We start from the raw sequence: 18,140 nt of genomic DNA, 5'->3' as shown, positions 1-18,140 counted from the left end.
GAAGGGAAATAAAATGAGAAAAGAAATGCTCCCCGTCAGGGAACCGAACCCCCCATATCCCGCTGGACAGGCACCTATATTATCGACCACTATATTATCGTGAACGGCTACGATGTCGACTAAAACCCGGAATATTCATCACGGCACATTGTGTGCTTAGTTTCTTGACCACTTTTACGTATTTTGATGCGATAGCTTCACTAGGCCATGTAAAGCCAAGGTCGCCATGCTTTCAGTTTCATATTTCAGTTTTACTGTCTTACTAGGTTTAACTGGAGCTAAACCACCAGCAATACTTTAAAACCCAGTCATTCGAAATTAACAAGGAGTCTTCAACGGCAGTGGGCCTCAAGTCTACTCCCTTGGATTCTTTACATAACTAAAATTAGCTTTCACATCCACGTTTCAAGCGATTGAATATCGTAAGAACTTCGTTATTGGGACTCTTTTTGAAAAGCATCTAACTTTCCCTGGCTCCAAGTGGTCAAAATGTAGGCCTGCATACGTATAATGTCGGGGAGATTCTAAGTTTTGAGACGTTTATAATTCCTGAAGTAACACGTAAACCTCAATAAGTAATGTGCATTGAATAATGCCTAAAAAATGCCATATGATAAGCAGAAATGTTTGCTCTCCGGATAAAAGCTCCTGGTTTAAACCCCTTTAGACATAAGACACTGGGAAGACACTACTAGAGAGGTTTTTCCGGAGTGCTGCGGGGTAATGCGCGTAGGTCTGCAGTAACACCTGTCATCAGCCGCCCCTATGAGGCCTGCTGATCAGCATCAGATTAATGGAACTGCATTTTTGGCAATGCCGCGTGGTTCTGTGTAGTCAGGACTGGGTCCCGGATGTGGAGAGAAGAAAACGTTGACATCGCCACTTCGCACCGAGAGAGGACAAAGTACGCAAGACTTTTATTAGAGCTGCTTACTGTTGCTCTTGGTTTACTTTCCTCCCTGAGCGAAAGAAGGGAAAGAGAACCACGCATGAAACCTACAGATCACGTATTGACAATCAGGGCGAATGAAAACATCTGCTAGCAAGAATAATTAAGGGTTCTTAGGCCTGCTCTAATCTTCCAGCGCACTTACCTAATAGATCAAGAAAGAAAGCGGCGAAAGAGACGTACAGGTAAGTAATGAGGAAAAAAAAGAAATACGACAACAGTCTGCGCAAACCAATTGCTGCAGAGGTTTGTGCAGTCTATGTAAAAGTGAAAAATTGATGCGTATACGTCATAAAGGGATAACTTAATTTAAAATATGAATGCACACTTTCAGCTATATGTGCAGAGACCCATTTGAGTGTGTTGTGTCACTCAAAGACCTTCCACACATCGCAGCGAGGCAGCTCTGCTTTCCTTGGGGAGCAAGAGAACGTTTTCAAGAAGGGCGAGAAGTTCATCAAGGGCACGTTGACGCGTAACTTGCTGGGTGTGATTCCGAAGCTCTGCTGTAGCCTCCATGACGCGTTGTTGCCACCGTCGCAGTAGGCCGACGCGTAATTGTAAAAGAAAAGCTGCCGGGCCGTCACGCGTGCCTCGGGCAGCTGGTAGAAGAGCATCGTGGCGTTGTACTTGTTGAGCGCCCGCTCGTAGATCTCGTAAAGAGGAAGAAGCACGGCGTGGTCCAAGAAGTCACCGTCACGACTTGCCATGCTGGTTCTTCTGGGAGACGTCGAGTTGGCGGCTTCCTCATTGTTCATTGCAGCATCGTACAGGAGTCGCAAGCATTCCGTTACATTCTCATACGCCCTTTTAGACTCGGAATTCCACCACTTTCGGGGCTCCATGCGGTCGTCAAAGAGCGAGTTGCTATGAATAAGTGCCTCAAGCACTGCCCTGATGACGTGGGCGAGGACGACGGGATAAAGCTGGAATGGAATCTTGTTCGAGACGACGCTTAGGAAGCCCACCACCCCGTTGGGGACAAACACGAGGTTGTTGGTGGGCTGATACTCCCCGGTCCAGTCAAAGGCGGATGCGGCGTAGGCATTGTCGTACGCTGCCGTCGCCTTCCCACCGCTGCTTATAGCATCCCAGTAGACAGACGACGCGTAGGAGAAGATAGCGTACACAGTGCCAAGTATGCTGTTGTTTGAATCGAGGGCAAGCGCCGAAGTCTGACGGTAGCTCTCGTACTGAATGAAGTTGTCCTGCGTCCCGAAGACGATCTTCATGTCGTTCACTTTCCGCTGCGCCGGCTTAACATCGTCCAGCGTAAACCAGGAGCGCCCCGAATGAAGCATATTGGTCATCACTGCCTGCGTCTCGTTGAACAAGGCGGCGAACTGCTCGTCGAGGTGCGTGCGGTACACGTTCGCGAACTCCTTGCCCAACGTCAGCTTAGCGGCTATTCCCACTCCGTAGCGGTACATCTTTTCAAGCAGCAGGCTGCAAGCTAAGAGCTGCGTATCCACTTCGCTGGTCTGGAAGCCATGGGCGAATTCATACAAAAATTTGTAGTCGGATGGAAGGAACGGCGATAACGTGACCATGGCCTTGAAGCCGACGTAGTTCGCTATTGCGGTTGCGTAATCGTCTGCGTTGAAGACGGAGCCAAGTCGCGAGAAAAAGGCGGGATCTTCCACGAACATGAAGGTGGCCGCAGTTATCTCCTTCTCAGTTGTGAATAGAAGTTGAAAATATCTCAACCAGTCCCAATGGTCGCTCTTCGGCAGCATGCCGATAGACCACAAATCCTTAATCGCATAGTCAGTGCCCACGTTTTCCAGGTACGTCAGGTTTTCCAGAGCAGCTTCGAGCGTAGATATATGGTTGCCTGCTATCTTCCCGATTGTGCTGTTGCGGTACATAGTCAAAGCTCGGGTTATCATGTCTTGGTAGTGTTTGGTTCCGTTGGACTTCGTAAGAGAAACGTAGCGTTTCAAGTAGGTCACAGGTGGTTTGAGCAAGACCTGAGACTTGCCTTCTCTCGCTGTACTTCGCAGGACGTTGACTCGGAACAAAGTCTGGAGCATCAGGTGCCTATCTGCGGTGGACACAATCTTCACCGCGTCACCCGGAAATTGGATGTAGGGCCACTCACTCAACTGCAGGGCGTTGAGGATCTTCTTCCACGCCGACAGGTCCTCGCCATTGGAGTGGGCCGCCTTGCATTTCTCGTGGACCCACATTGCTTGAACGAGAAAGTCACTGTCGATTGGCCGGGGGAACTTTCCCTTGATGGAGAGATATCGCTTGAAGAAGAAGTCTAGGTCCAAGATCAGTTGTTCGGGGCTCAACTGGGAATACGGGAGCAGCTTCAGGATTCGTGGGTTAAACCTACAAAGACATGGAATGCAAAAGCAAGGGTTCAGGTCATCTGCGCCGATGCGCTTTAAAAAAATGGTGTTAAATTCGGCCTACAGTTGTCAAGTTATACATTGCGCATGTGAGGAACGGGGATCTAGATATTGCTTTTAAGTGAAGAAACCAGCATTGTGTCAAGTACACGATCAGCAGAAGTTTCCTTTCAAATTATTTTTGCAATGGGGAAGCGAATATTTGATTTCCACCTTCGAGAGCGCACCACTATTAACTCTCCTGAAAACGCTACAACTGATTTCTACTAACGTGGGCGAGTTCTTGAGTCGGCTTGCGTTCTTGGCAAAATGGACATCGCAAGAAGTCTCGCTACACTAACAAGGTGGAAAATTTGGGTGGTTGGTGCATGATCTTGTGGCGAAAAACAGCGCTTGCACGACGCAGAGGAGAGACAAGACACGGCGCTGTCCCCTCTCTCCTCTGTCTCGTGTAAGCGCTGTTTTTCGCCAGAAGATCATGCATCAACCAGCCCAACTTTTCACCCTCTTAATGTACCTTTCTATTTTAAACGGGCACTTTCCAATATTCTCCAGTGTTTCACTCTTCGTCCGTTTATGTGAAAAATAAACACCGTCGTGTTCCGCCTCTCTCTCTCGTGTAAGCACTGTTTTTCGCCGCAAGATGTCGGTACACATACACGCTACGCGGTTAATTTGCTAGAAAGGATAGATGAGAAAACGAAGCGTTCGTAAACACAATGCGCTGACCGGTATAGGTGACGACAATTATCCCGTGCATAGCGGACATTTTCTGGTCGTAGACATTTGTTACTGGTGTGGCAACAGTGAGAACGACAGCTGTGCAAGGGATTTTTTTTCTAGACTATGGAGTATTGGTGTCAAGCGTAGGAGAAAATAAGTTGCCGCACACCTGAAACTAAGCATGTCTTTTTTCTCGTTGGATTAAAGGCAGCAATTATGCCAGTGAGCGTAGCAACACCAGCCTGCATGATGCAGCAGTATTACACAAGCAAAATGTTTCCAGCTGTACTTCACCCAGCTGCCAAAGTTTACTTGTTATTCCTCGCCTAGCTAAGTGAAGTAGGGCAACGTGTCCAGAAAATCATCCGAACTTAGCCCGTTCAGTCCTTCGTGAAGGAACGAAATTATATCGAGTGGGCATTCTACTTAAAAAGCTTTAAAAAAACATGGCTGGAGTGGTCCAGAAGAAATCCAAACCGGTGCGCACCGGCAACTCCTCCGTAAATCGTAGAGAACAAGCGTAGACATTTCCCAGATATGTATCAGGTAACGTAGCTCATGTATTCCTCAAGCTTTGGCCAAAGTCAACAACCATCAGAACTGATGCGTGGAGGCTGGCTACGTGTGGGTGACCGAAATAATCTCTCACTAACCCGAATCCTTCGCATACGTGCTCGTAGAAGTCGTCGCATGGGTGCCTGGAGCCATGGCCGACGCGAAACAGGTAGTCGCGGTTCCAGAGGCACACCGGCGTCTCGCACTCGTTCGAGTTAGTGGGCAAGAAGTACATAGGCGCTGGGTCACCCTGCCACCGGTGGTAGCCCTGCACCAAGGCAGAAAGTGGTACTGGAGGGCGGAAGCATTGTCCCACGGTGCACCCATTCTAACAACGGCCTCTTGGGCTTGGCCATACGGCAAAAGGCGGAGTTGATTAAAGCGCTAGAGTTAAAGTCCTCGTGTAGCAGAAAAAACCGATGTCGGCGTTGATCAGCGCCGTGGGCGATAACTTAGCACTAATCGAGCGGTTCGTGACGTCAGTACCTTATGACGTACGTGGGTAATTCAGACAGCCTTGCGATAAGACTCTTGCTTCTCGTATATAGAGGGTGTTCCACCTAAAATATTAAACAACTTTTAAGATAGGGTTTTAGTTAGAAGAGCGCTTTGTTCGGCACAGTATTGCCGGTGGTGTACTACAACAGAATACAGCTAAGGCGTGCTAGCAAGATTGTGAACAAGGGAGCCGTAGCGCTTCCGAAACTTCATTTGTGTTTGACCATGGTCGCTAACCAGTGAATCTCATCAAGCGTGCTAGCTAGCAGAACGATTAACTAATATTGAGTAATCTTTTTGAACTATTAATATTAGACTCCTTAAGTACTGATAGGCATGTCGGAGCTGTAGCCCAACAAATTTTTGGTACTTCGATAATCTACGGGCACTGGAGAGGTTGGTTTGCCTGTTACCTTCTCGAAAGCGCATGCATATTGGCGCAATGTAGCAAAAATTTGGTGGGCAACAGCGCCGACGGTAACTGCATTTTCTGAATTCTAAAAACTGATATGGATATTTTTTGCGGTGGGCTGCATGCCTGTGAATAATTAAGGAACGTAACGATAATAGTCTAAAAGTTGACAATTCAATGTTAGCTAACCAGCCTGCTAGTTAGCACGACTTTGCCGAATTACCATGTATTACATCGCTCAAAATGCTATGAAGAAATGAGCGGTCTTCCGACTCAAAAAGCGTATCATTAAAAATTGTGCGAAGTTTTATGTGAAGCCCCCACTATATGCTGCTCCGACACCGCGCGGAATCGACACGCGAAAACAAACTGGTGCTAGACTGGTGGGAGTATCGCAAATGTCTTGAGTATATAAATGCAAAGTAGTTGTGGTGAAAAGCAAATTAGGGTGAATCAGGTGGGATTCGAACCCGCGAACCTTTGAATGCGAGAAGGGAACGCCAACCATAAGCCACAATTGCTTTTTTTTCTTTATTTCCTGGCTCTGGAAAAGAACATTTCATGAAAAAAACAAACTAATCCCAAAAGAATAGCACAAGACAATGTATGTATTGGAATGTCACACTAAGCCAGCGTCATGGCTGGCTTCATCACATTAAAACTCCCGCATAGACAACAATGATTCTAGTCTTGAGAGTCAGTGGAGAGCTTACGGAACTGCTTTTTGTATTGCGAAAAAACAATGCATACTTTCTCGGAAATAAATTCACGCGGGTCGTGCATACCTGTCACAAGTATAGCCAGCCATTCTGGAGCGTCATATAAAGTGGAGACCCATGAGCGTAATTAAATCAAATGGAACCCTGTTCTCGTTATCAGTGCTTAAATATCGAATGCCATGCAAATCTAGGGGACATCCTTCGTTATTGTCCGTTGCAAAACATCGCAAATATAAGCCCCTCCCCAACAGTGTAAAAGAACATGGTCTATTGTTTCCGGCTGCTTTCAGACTAACAATGTGATTCCCAAAGTAAAAAGTCCTTTCCGTCCGAAGCCTGCTTTACTGTCAACATTCAAGTGTGTAATTAAAGAAAAAGTGTTAGCTCTTGGCGGCACCTGCATTTTCTTTACTCTCTTTAAGACGCCTGAGCATGGGCTGCACTGTATAAGGCACTATACAAAAGTTGTGGCAAAAGAATGTCACATAAATCGCGGTACAGCTTTTTCCGTTTTACACACGACAACTGTTCAATAAAAAAAGCATGAATGAAATCTAACAGTTGCGACTACCTCTCTGTAATCGCCGAAAATACCACCGGTAACATCTTCGGTGGAGAGGACAAACTCCGGCAGTAGGCGCCGCAGCCTAACTTGGCAGACGGTGCGCAAGAGAGGGTCGGAAACGTCACGAAAAAACAAAGCCGGTTGACCGCTTGCCGCAAAAAGGTGTCCGAGTCCCAAACCACCGTCTTTTATCCGACAGAATAAGTTCGTTCTGCTGCAGCGTTCCCATTCCGCAGGCCAAACAAAGACGGCGAAAATCCTGTGGAGCTTCTGTTATTTACTCGCGAGCAATGCAAAACTTGCATTATAAACCAAACCAAAGGTTACTGTTAAAAAAAAGGTTACATACAGTAGCCCTAAAATCGATAAGTTGGCACGTTTCTACTTCTATGCTTTCTCCCGCAGCTTCTTCGTCTGCCCTTGACAATATTGCTCGCTTTGGCGGTAAATATTCAGCTCGACGCCTAAGTACTTGGTCGGTGTTCGCCCACATCATATTTTCAATGTGGTCAGGCTTCGATGGCCACCGTTCATGGCAGAGCCCAGGGCACTTGGACCAGTTCACTCCGGTTGCAGTAACTTGAGAGAACTCACGGACACATTTGGCAGCCTCGGTTATACTCTGATGGTCAACCGTAAAAACTGCAACATCGTCTGCGTATGCGAGCAGTTTCACCTAGGCTGCATGTAACCTAAACCCATTAATGGTATAATTATTATGTATTTTAATACACAATGTCTCAATATATATGCAAAACAAGACAGGGCGCAGAGGGCAGCCCTGTAGCACCGAACGCTGCACGCTAAAGGGGGCCCCCAGACTCTTATTTATGATCAATCTCGTCCTGCAGTTTTCGTACGCCAGGGCCACGCTCGTACGGATAACTGACCCTACATTCGTATGGTCCAAAATAGAAAACAAAATTTCGTGGTCGACGCAGTGAAATGCTTTCTCAAGGTCGATCTGGAGAGTAGCAATGCGACCATTAGAGTCATCACAACACTCACCAACACTTCGTACCTTTTGAATATTGACCATTATTGACCCTCCCTTTTATCCCATACGTCTGGTGGGGGCCTAGTATATCCTTAATCACCGTCGGCGATCTCCGAGTCAAAACCTTCATAAAAATTTTATATTCAACGTTTGTAAGTGCTGTGGGTCCGTATGCTGTGATCAGTTGTAATTTATTTATTTGATCCTTTTTTTGAATGAGCACCGTGTGGGATGGCCTATATGACGGAGGCAGTGCATTTAATGTTAAGGCTTCGTTAAAGATCACGTTCAAGGTAGGGGCAATTTCGTTCTTGAATTCTTTGTAAAAACCCGAGCTGAGCCCATCTGGTCCCGGCGAGTTACCGGGGTTTAAACAGCCAACTGCACGCTCCACTTCTCCTAGCGTTATATAAGTTTATGATCTTTTTTACGTCATTATCGAGATGCGGCATCACCGCCTGAAGCTTATCTTTAAATATTATAGTGCCGATCATGTGAGATGCGAAGAGTGCTTGGTAATGCTGGTTGAAAGCTGCTTTGACGTGGTCGTTGTCCGCCGACAAGACACCGCTCCGTTCTACTTTGTTGCGGTTCCTTTCAGCGTTTGCTTTTTCCAACCCTACCGCTCTTTTTGATGGCGTCACCCCTGCAGCTATGTCTTCTGCCCTTGCCCTCACTAACGCTCCCCTATACCGTTTAATGTATAGGGGAGCGTCAATTCTCCATCAATCCATCCATCCATCGAGATGGAAAAACGAGAATTCCATTAATTCTCGTTTTTGCTTTGTTTTCCTCAGATCTTCAGTCCATTTCCCCGGCGCTCGACATTCCTGTTGAAGCAGCCTATGGAGCAGCTTCTTTAACTCTGCCTCATTATGTTTTCCAAGAAACCATATACAGGCAGCCCAGTCTATTGTTTTAATTTTTATAGTTTCGTTACAAAGCACCCAGTGTTGCCATGTTTGAATATTTTTAGCAAGGCCTTTTTGCAATTTCATCTTTTACAACACGGGTATGAACTTCATCCCGCAGGAGTTTATTATTGAAATTGCGCATTTCCCACGGAAAACAATTCCCTCTCTTTAGAATCCCAAAACAACAGTTAACTAAACAATGCTTTGCAATCGACACCAGCACAACTTCTTAACTACTGCATTTAGGTATGACATCAACGGATGCATAAATGCGGTACAGCCGTGCATGTCCAGAGCCCCTGAAAGTATGTAAGTTTTACGGCATGCGTTCCCTCAAGATGGTCTGCCCCGCCTTCGATGTTCCACTTCTCAACCATTCGCGATAACACTTGAGTGCTTGTATCTCTACAAGGCCGAGGGCTCGTCTTATCTCACGCACTAAGGACGCAATTAAAATCGCCTACGGCGATCAGCTGTCTGTCACTACGAAGGCGCTCTTGAATGCTGTAGAAAAACTGGGCCCTTTCTTCTGCTTCATTAGGCGCGTACAGACAAATAATCCGCCACTCGGTATTATTAAGTAGAAAGTCAAGAAAGATACACCGGCCCGACACACAAGAATAATGCGCTTGCATGCATTTCTAGTGACGGCAACTTCAGAAAAACAACATAACCAGCCGATGTGCCTAAGCGTGGCTAACGATGGCAAAAAACCTAGACGTGAATCGTTGCGCCATGTTCCCGGTCTCTTCCTCGCCGTCGACTTTCGTCTCCTGCGCAGCCAGTATATCTATGTTGTGCACCGTAAAAAATCAATAGGGCTGGCCTTGCTTTCTCTTTCCTGCCAGACCACCAACATTTAGGGAGGCGACTTTCAACGCAGATGCGGGACACATTTTTACATAATAAGAAGAGACCGAAATCATGGTGCGTACCTCTTGAGTCTAGCACATGGCTAGACGCCACCGTCGCCGTCGCCGTCGGCGTCATTCTGAGCGACCACCTGGCCCTGCTCGGAAAGCGGCATGTCGCCGGCATGCTTCTCGCTCGAAAGGTTTGGGCGAGGCCGCCTTGTTTGAAGCGTGGCCTTGCGGTAGAGCTTCGCATTCGGGAGGTGCTGGGTGCGATCCCCAGTGCCACCGGGTAGCCACCGGTTTATTTAATGGGTACAAGAATTTCCCTGGCCTTGTGCGTGGCCCTTCTAGAGTGAGATGGTTGGGAAAAGGGTCTAGACCACAGTTGCCTCGATGGATCAGAGATAAGCTCCGCCGTCAAGCGACCCTAAATCCGCCTCGTGCGGTAGAAGCCGAGTTGTGGCCTTTTCTTTTTTCTTGCAAGTCAGACAGCCGGAAAAACCGGAATGTCTGGCCAGCAGTGATACTCTGAAGCTTTCTCTTCGGAAAGAAGCATCGCTTGCAGTAGTGTTTGAACCTGCACGTCTTGAGACACGCTTGTTACGGCGTACGACACTCGAGTCGAACTCTTCACATTGCAGTAAAACACGAATCACCTTTTGCAGGCTGAGTGCTCGAAACTGCGTTTCCCCCGAAAGGGCGTAGAGGGGTTTGCGGAGCCTCCTCCGAGCGCACACCCCTAGGAAGCCGGGCGCCGGGCCGGCCGTGGCTTGTAATTAATTTTACCGGTGGGTGTCCGATGGTAGGTTTCGAACGATCCATTTCCTGCAGCCGAAGCGGACGCCCAGACCCTTAGGTCACCTCTTCTAGGCCACCTGGATTACTAGACCTAGTTTCTTCTACCCCGGGTGCAGCCGCCTTGTCGCTGTTGGGGCTGATGTCTCCATGGGGACACTTCGCAGGCGCAGCCATAGTGGTCATACGGCCACTATGGTTCTGCCGGTGACCCTCGGTCGGCTCCTTTGCTTAAAAGTCCTTTGGCGCTGGTAGGCTTTTTGCGTCCGTTGAAGTCGCCTCCCTTCACTGAGGCGAGTCTCCCGTTGTGGCAAGAAAGGCGTCGCCTCTTGAAGTCGCCGACGTGCCCAGCGACACGGGAAGCTTGCCAGACTCGTCGGTACCCCTCGCCGCGTCCTCAGCTTCAGCGACGTCTAGCAGCTCTCCGCTGTCACCTTTCGCTCGGAGCCCGGTCGCAGACGCGTAGGTACGGATGCAGTCCTTGTCCGCATGTCCGTAGTGCCTGCACTTGCAGCACCTGGGATCCTGGCAGTCGCGACGAACGTGCCCCGCGCGTGGCAACGCAGGCACTGCATCGGCCGCCCAGGCACCACCACTAGAGCCAGCTCGCCGGCGACTCGAGCCTGGTGGGGCAGGTCGTCCACCTTCATGACTTAACGTAGCAGCATAGTTCGCGAGGTGGAACCTTTCTCCTCCATTCCTTGAATGCGTCAACGCTCCCGCGTCACCTCGGTCACGTTTATGAACGTCGCGAAAGCAGTCCGGATGTCGTCGCCAGCGACGCCGTACGGCATTAAATACAGGTGCAGTTTTACCTCCTGATCCTCCGGGTCCAAAATAATGCACTGGCGTCATTTCACTTCAAGCTCCTTCAAGACGGCTAATTTCTTTGCGGCTTCTGGGCTGTTGACGGTTACCGGCCATACGTGGTTTATCTGGTATGCCCCTAACGCCACGACGTCGGAGAGCGAAGCAACGCTGGCGAGTGCGTCCCTAAAGACTTCGACCCTGTAGTGTCTCACACGGACATCTCCGTGCAACCGTGCAAAAAAAAAACAATGTTTAAAACAACACGTCCAGTGGGCAGGGTAGGCAGAAAGGTCTCGTAATCCTTGTCTTCGGCGTTGAACCTGCTTCCGCGGCCATCGACGGCCACTATAGCCGCTCCGTGAAAACTCCTGATCCTGCGTTCATACAGGCCAGTGGCCGGAAGTGGAATACGCCACAAATGCGTAAGGTGTGATTCATGCATAATAATCGGGGAAAGACAGAGGGGTATAAACGTGCCGGGAGGCCGCTGATTGTGCCGCCTCGTGGTGATGGGACCAACTTTGACAGTCGGTCCCGCCGGTCTGCGGAAAGCATCCATCTGTCGCGGAGACTGGCGAGGGATGGTGCTATACCGTTCATGTGCGGTTTAAGCGGAGCCATGAGCCCCTCCCCCTAACTCGCCACTCCCCCTCCCAGAAGCACTGCTGCGAGATGAGGGTGCCGATTAGCGGGGGCGGTCCGATAACGCTGCCACGTTCTATTCCTAAATGGGAAGGTGAAGGGACCTGCAAGTTTTTTTGTGACTGGATGCCATTACTGAATTCTTGCTCATTAACTGAAATAGTTGCCCGTACAGAAAGTTACCCTAAACAGATGCGCAAAAACCTAAGCGATGTGAAAAATAGGGTGTGCTAATGTGCTGAAACCTCTTTGCTTAAAATCTTGGAGTGGTTGAAACCGGCCACGACACCTTCAGTCCACCGTGTCTTTAAAGGTGTAGATGAAGGTGCAGTTAGAGGTGAAAACGAACTAATCATTGCTGTTGAAACTGTGGGCGTTTTCCACAAAGACACAATTTTCACCACCACAAACTGTGCTCCCCTATCTCTTCATTCTGTGTTGCATTTCCTTCCTTCGCAAAACAAAAGGTGAAAACAGGCCACGGTAGATGAAACAAATCCGTTACTTTTAGCTCTGTTCGTGCTGTAGACGTTTCTAATTATAACTAACCGCTCATGTTTAGGGCGTAACGAATTATTAAACTTGGTGCAAAGCAAAATGTGGGCTGCCGACAGAACTACTACTTCAGCGTCATTCTCGCAACGCGTGCTCTTTCTCTCTTTTAAGCACGTGTTTTACTTTGCGCAAAGTGCTTGATGAAAATATCGCATCATATGTGGCAACATTAAAGTTATACAGAAAGCAAAAAGCAGGCAAACCTCTGCGCTAAATTTTCGTAACTTCTCCGCAAACATTGGACACATAAGAAACGACTATGGTGCTAATAAGGGAGTAATTACTCATTGGCATCCACCCAAGCGCAGCCATACGGCTACAAAGGAAAGCTATACAGCTTTCTCAGAAAATTCGTAGTTAAAGAAAAATTCGTCCTGGTCCGGGGTTCGAACCCGGGACCACCGCTACACCGGAGCAGTCGCTCTACCAACTGAGTTAACCGAGACGGCAAGCTTATGGTAGGGCGAGAGCGAATTGATCAATAACTCCAAGTGGGAACAGTGTTGTCAAATGTTTAGGGGAATCCCCCAAGGTGGAGTAAATTTGTAATAAGGGAGTAAATACTCATTGGCATCCACCCAAGCGCAGCCATACGGCTACAAAGGAAAGCTATACAGCTTTGTCAGAAACTTCGTAGTTAAAGAAAAATTCGTCCTGGTCCGGGGTTCGAACCCGGGACCACCGCTCCACCGGAGCAGTCGCTCTACCAACTGAGTTGACCGGGACGGCAAGCTTATGGTAGGGCGAGAGCGAATTGATCAATAACTCGAAGTGGGAACAGTGTTCGTCCCGCCCTACCATAAGCTTGCCGTCCCGGTTAGCTCAGTTCGTAGAGCGACTGCTCCGGTGAAGCGGTGGTCCCGGGTTCGAACCCCGGACTAGGACGCATTTTTCTTTAACTACGAAGTTTCTGAGAAAGCTGTATAGATTTCCTTTGTAGCCGGCTGCGCTTGGGTGGATGCCAATGAGTAATTACTCCCTTATTACAAATTTACTCCACCTTAGGGGATTCCCCTAAACATTTGACCGACTATGGTGCTGAAGACTCGCATAAAAAGGGTGTTTTTTTTTAGAAACCCAATTCTGTCCGACGATTTAACCCTGATGGAGCCGTATGTTTACCACTGAGGGCTATAACAAGTTCAGGCTCGCCGGCGTATTCCTTGAAATTACTAGAAAGCAAAAATACCACAATGAGCCAATTTTTAACACAAGAATTGCAGCATTTGTGCGCGAAAGTTTACCTCAGCCGCCTAATTTCAAATGAAGGGAGCCGGCGTATTCCTTGAAATTACTACAAAGCAACAATACCACAATGAGCCAGGTTTTAACACAAGAATTGCTGCATTTGTGCGCAAAAGTTTACCGCAGCCGCCTAATTTAAAATGAAGGGAAATCTAGGAAATAAAAGAAATTAATGTCTGCATGGCTAGAGCAAAGCCGCATCAAAGAGCCCAGTCATCTTAGGAGCTCACAGCTCCTCTCCGGTGCCGCATAAGTGGTTGGATGACTCACCTTAATAGCTCGGTGTATCATTCGTTGGCAGGAGACGGTGACAAACGAGTCAGAAGAATGAATATAGTTGGCACGAAAGTAAAGGTGCATTGACTCTTCTCACGAGGGATACATCAGCCGCGTCGAAGATAGGGAGAGGGGTGAAAGAAGTAAGAGTGAAGGAGCCGCCGCAACTGGGGCCTCAGGACTAATAAAGGAAGCCCACAACTCGAGGTTAATGGACTTTGCCCTAGTACCGCGGGCACAGAAGCAAGGATTCAATTCAGTGGCCTCGTCGTCAGCAGCCGCACACATGAGGCACTTAGCCACTACGAAGCTAGCAACGAACGCTGGTGTCTCCACTCACGGCTCCAGCTTTCGCAGCACTGAGGTTTAGGCCGGCGGTTGAGCGCAGAACTGTGCCGCCGGTCACCACGATCACCAGCACGAGCACCCCAACGGCCACGACCACTGCCACGGGTAGCGAAATGCGACGCCACTCGAAGCAGTCTTGGACGGTGGTTGGCGGCTCAGCGTTTCTCATGACGGACAGCAGGGTCGTGTCGTCGACTTGTTCGGCGGTGGCCCTGCAGGACTATGGGCGGCGCGTGTTCCTCTTCGGCCTCTTCTTCGTCCTCTTGGCCGACCGAAACCAGCCGACTGGCAGCCGGTTAGTTTTGCAAAACGTCGTTGGCACCGAGTTACGAGCGTTGACTGTGCAGTCGAGGTTTAGGGGGAAGATTAATGGACGAAGGTAGCATAAATAAATTTAAGGAAGGAACTGAAACTCTTGTCCCCTCACCTCCCCAAAGAAAAAAAATTGGTTGATCATTGCCGTAAATATGGCATGAAAAACAAAAAAATGGCCGAGGCTTAACTTGGTTAAGCCTGGAGAATGCGAAGCATCATCGTGTCGCGTAATTTGGAGGCGCACAACCACAGCGACGGCGCGAGGTGGGCCCCCGTTTCTCCACTGTCGTGACGTCATCGTGTCACGTGGTGTGACGTCATGTATCACGTGATTTGGAGGCGCACAACCACAGCGACGGCGCGAGGTGGGCCCCCGTTTCTCCACTGTCGTGACGTCATCGTGTCACGTGGTGTGACGTCATGTATCACGTGTTTGGAGGCGCACAACCACAGCGACGGCGCGAGGTGGGCCCCCGTTTCTCTACTGTCGTGACGTCATCGTGTCACGTGGTGTGACGTCATGTATCACGTGATTTGGAGGCGCATAACCACGGTGAAGGGCTGAAGTGGTAGCTAAAGTAGTATGCTTGGCATAAAAAAAATGCTCATTATTTAGCCTCGTTAGGCTAAATGTGAATTAGTTGCGCTGGCATTTCTGTTCCGGTTCGAGACTTGGTTTTCAAGGACAAACAGGCTTCAAGCAAAGAACGGCGAAATCGTACTTAAGGTCCGTTAAAAGGGTATGACGCGCCTGCGTCAACGGTATATGCCCATATATGCGGAATGTTGTCCTAGAGTGCACTGCATTCATAGGGCTTTGAAGCACGGAAATGATTTTAACTGCTGGTTCGTAAAAACTGCTGTGGCACATCCGATGCCCCATATTCATAGTGTGCACGCCGTGTTGCATAAAACTCTGGGAACCGTAGCAAGATGCGTAAGGCAGACATATAAGCGCACGTTTCGCGCGCTTTTGAATTTTGTGCATTCCAACCATAACAATTAGCGATCGAAGCACCTGACATTTGTTTAATGCCCCAGTGAAATGTTTCGGGAAGAAGTACAAAGGTCTGTTGTTTTTTTTTATTCGTGGAGTGTGCCATGAGGCATAAGTTGAGAAAGGGGGGATGGGATGCAGGAGATAGAAAGTTTAAAGAGGGTGTGAACATCAGCGGCGCTGAGGTAGTCGCAAAGGTTGCCGGTGCAGTGATTGTATGTTGTCCACTTCTTATAGTCACATTCGCGGTTGCAAACGCCGCCCTACCTCACTGAGGAGCCGTGTTCGAAGAGGAGCAGTTGAAGGGAACATCCAGAAGTGTCTCAAATCACATATGTATGGCACAGCGCCGCAATGAAGGCAGCTGTCAGTTGCTGGCAGATCTTTTTCACGTAACCGATGGCGGACAAATGTGGTTAGAGCCGTCCTTGCCCGAACCCGGTGCACTGATACCTGCTCCTGCCGAGTAAGACTACCGGGGAGAGGGTGCGAACACGGAGCAATTACACTATGTTTTCTCTAGCGCAGAACTGAGGCATCGGCGACATGGGGCACAAAGGGATCTGGGGGAAGAGAGAAAGGTGGCTGGTCATATGACGTGCCAAGGTGTGTCATAGCTTCCGATTCAATATTATGCGGATCGTAAGCATGGCCGCGAATCAAGAGTATGGGCAAAGGGCATTCATACTTTGTGCAGAGCAGATGAATAGATTGTGCAGTGGGTAATGTGTGCCGAATGGCCTTAAGCTCTATAAGAGCTGCGAGGGGGTCGGTGTAAAGTATATGGAATGAGGGAACAAGCGGAAGGATAGTAATGGCATTTAAATGGCTGAAGTTTCATTGCCAGGGGGTTGCACATAAACACGGTATATGAGGCAGGAGAAATAAGCTGCGGATGATAAGGACTATAAATAGCTGCAACTCCCCGTTCTGCAGTGTATGACGCATCGGGATACAATATGCACCCTTCAGGCAGATGGGCACGTGATGCTGTCAGGGAAACAGTGGTGCCATTGTCTGTGAGCTGACAGTATGACCACGGCGGGAGCGTTTTTAAACTTAGAAGTTTTAGAGACTGTTGGCGAGCTCTGTTTGCTACCCGCTGTTCGATTAGTTCACTCAGTATATTTAGTTGGCCGCACTCCTGAAGCATGGATATGAGTGTTAGACGGGGCAGATTTGTTATGGCGTGTTTAGCCTCAGGATTGATAGCCACAAGGAAGTTTCAGTGTCTGCGGGCGAGACGCTCAGATTGTGCCTCGTATACTATCTATCCAAGGCTGGAGGATGGAGCGCACAAGCTGGCAGCCCGTATGAGCACGCGTGGCACCACAGCGCGCAGCTATGCGATGAATCAGGCCTATGGTAGCGTTAGCCGACTTATGGGTGGCTGTCAGCCACGGAGGGGCTGTTCCAGATGTATGAAGGAGAAGGCCAAGAATACGAGCAGTATCTACTTGAGGAATCCGAGAACTATCTATCGTAAAATTTAGAAGGGGAGCTTTACGTAAGTCAGCCTTGGTAAGAATGAGAATGACACATGATTGAGTACACGACAGGGTTGGACCGAGAGGTTTGAGGCGAAATGTCAAGACACCCAGCGCGGGCTGGAGGACGGACTGGTGGATAGACGCATCTGGGTGACAGCACCAGAAGGTTATATCATCGGCGTACGCAAGCACACGGATAGAAGGGATGCTCTCTAGTGCTGCAACAAGACGAATGAAGGCCAAATTAAATAATGTCCAGGCGAGATCGTAGAGAAGAACGGGCAATCCTCTGTAGGTGGTGAAGTTACCAAAGGGCTGTCTGTGTACACGTACACTGATGGTTGGGTTTGTTAGCAGGCGTGAATGCAGAGGAGAAAGCGGTAAGGGAGACCAAGATTTTGAAGGGAGGCATGAATGGCAGAGTGAAGGTTGGATTATTGGTTTATTGGGGTTTAACGTCCCAAAGCAACTCAGGCTATGAGGGACGCCGTAGTGAAGGGCTCCGGAAATTTCGACCACCTGGGGTCTTTAACGTGCACTGACATTGCACAGCACACGGGCCTCTAGAATTTTGCCTTCATCGAAATTCAGCCGCCACGGCCGGGATCGAACCCGCGTCTTTTGGGTCAGGAGCCGAGCACCGTAACTACTGAGCCACCACGGCGGAGCAGAGTGCATGATGTTATCATATGCCTTTGTTATGTCTGTAGCGATAAAGTTCGAACGAGGTGCCTCTGGTGAGAATGGTGAAGCACGTGAGCAGCCAAAATATCAAAACCGTCTTCCCTTCGGATTTTATAGTAGAAACCGGTTTGTAGTTCTTGGTAACTATCATGGGATTCAAACCACCACGATAAGCGAGCGGCCAGAATGTTTTCGAAAAGCTTGCAGATTGTATGCGTGACAGAAATTGGACTAAGGGCCGAGAAAGATGCTGGAGGATGACGTGACTTGGGTATTGGAACCACAATAGAATGCTTCCACTCTCCCAGCACAGCGTCAGAATGCCACACATTTTTTTCAGAGAGAAATGAACCACCATAAAGAGATAAATATTATGATCAGATCGAACAGGGCAGCCCATCTTGTTTGATGAGGGCGCGGAGGTACTGAATGTAACAATT

General features: G+C 48.8%; 1 protein-coding gene across 1 annotated transcript; it reads right to left on the bottom strand.

Moving 5' to 3' along the window:
- Positions 1 to 1,317: 1,317 nt before the first annotated feature.
- On the bottom strand, positions 1,318 to 14,383 carry LOC149361957 (neprilysin-2-like). Its single transcript, XM_089568193.1, has 3 exons — positions 14,207 to 14,383; positions 4,683 to 4,852; positions 1,318 to 3,286 (listed from the first exon to the last, which is right to left on the bottom strand). Exons 1-3 carry the CDS (start codon positions 14,381 to 14,383, stop codon positions 1,318 to 1,320), a joined length of 2,316 nt encoding a protein of 771 aa, XP_089424319.1.
- Between the last annotated feature and the right edge of the window lie 3,757 nt (positions 14,384 to 18,140).

This window comes from Amblyomma mixtum, chromosome 2, assembly GCF_055824585.1.
Source record: "Amblyomma mixtum isolate Tamu chromosome 2, ASM5582458v1, whole genome shotgun sequence".
In the NCBI taxonomy this organism is placed as follows: domain Eukaryota; kingdom Metazoa; phylum Arthropoda; class Arachnida; order Ixodida; family Ixodidae; genus Amblyomma; species Amblyomma mixtum.
The sequence above is the reverse complement of the archived record's forward strand: the minus strand, read 5'-3'. Positions and strand labels throughout refer to the sequence as shown.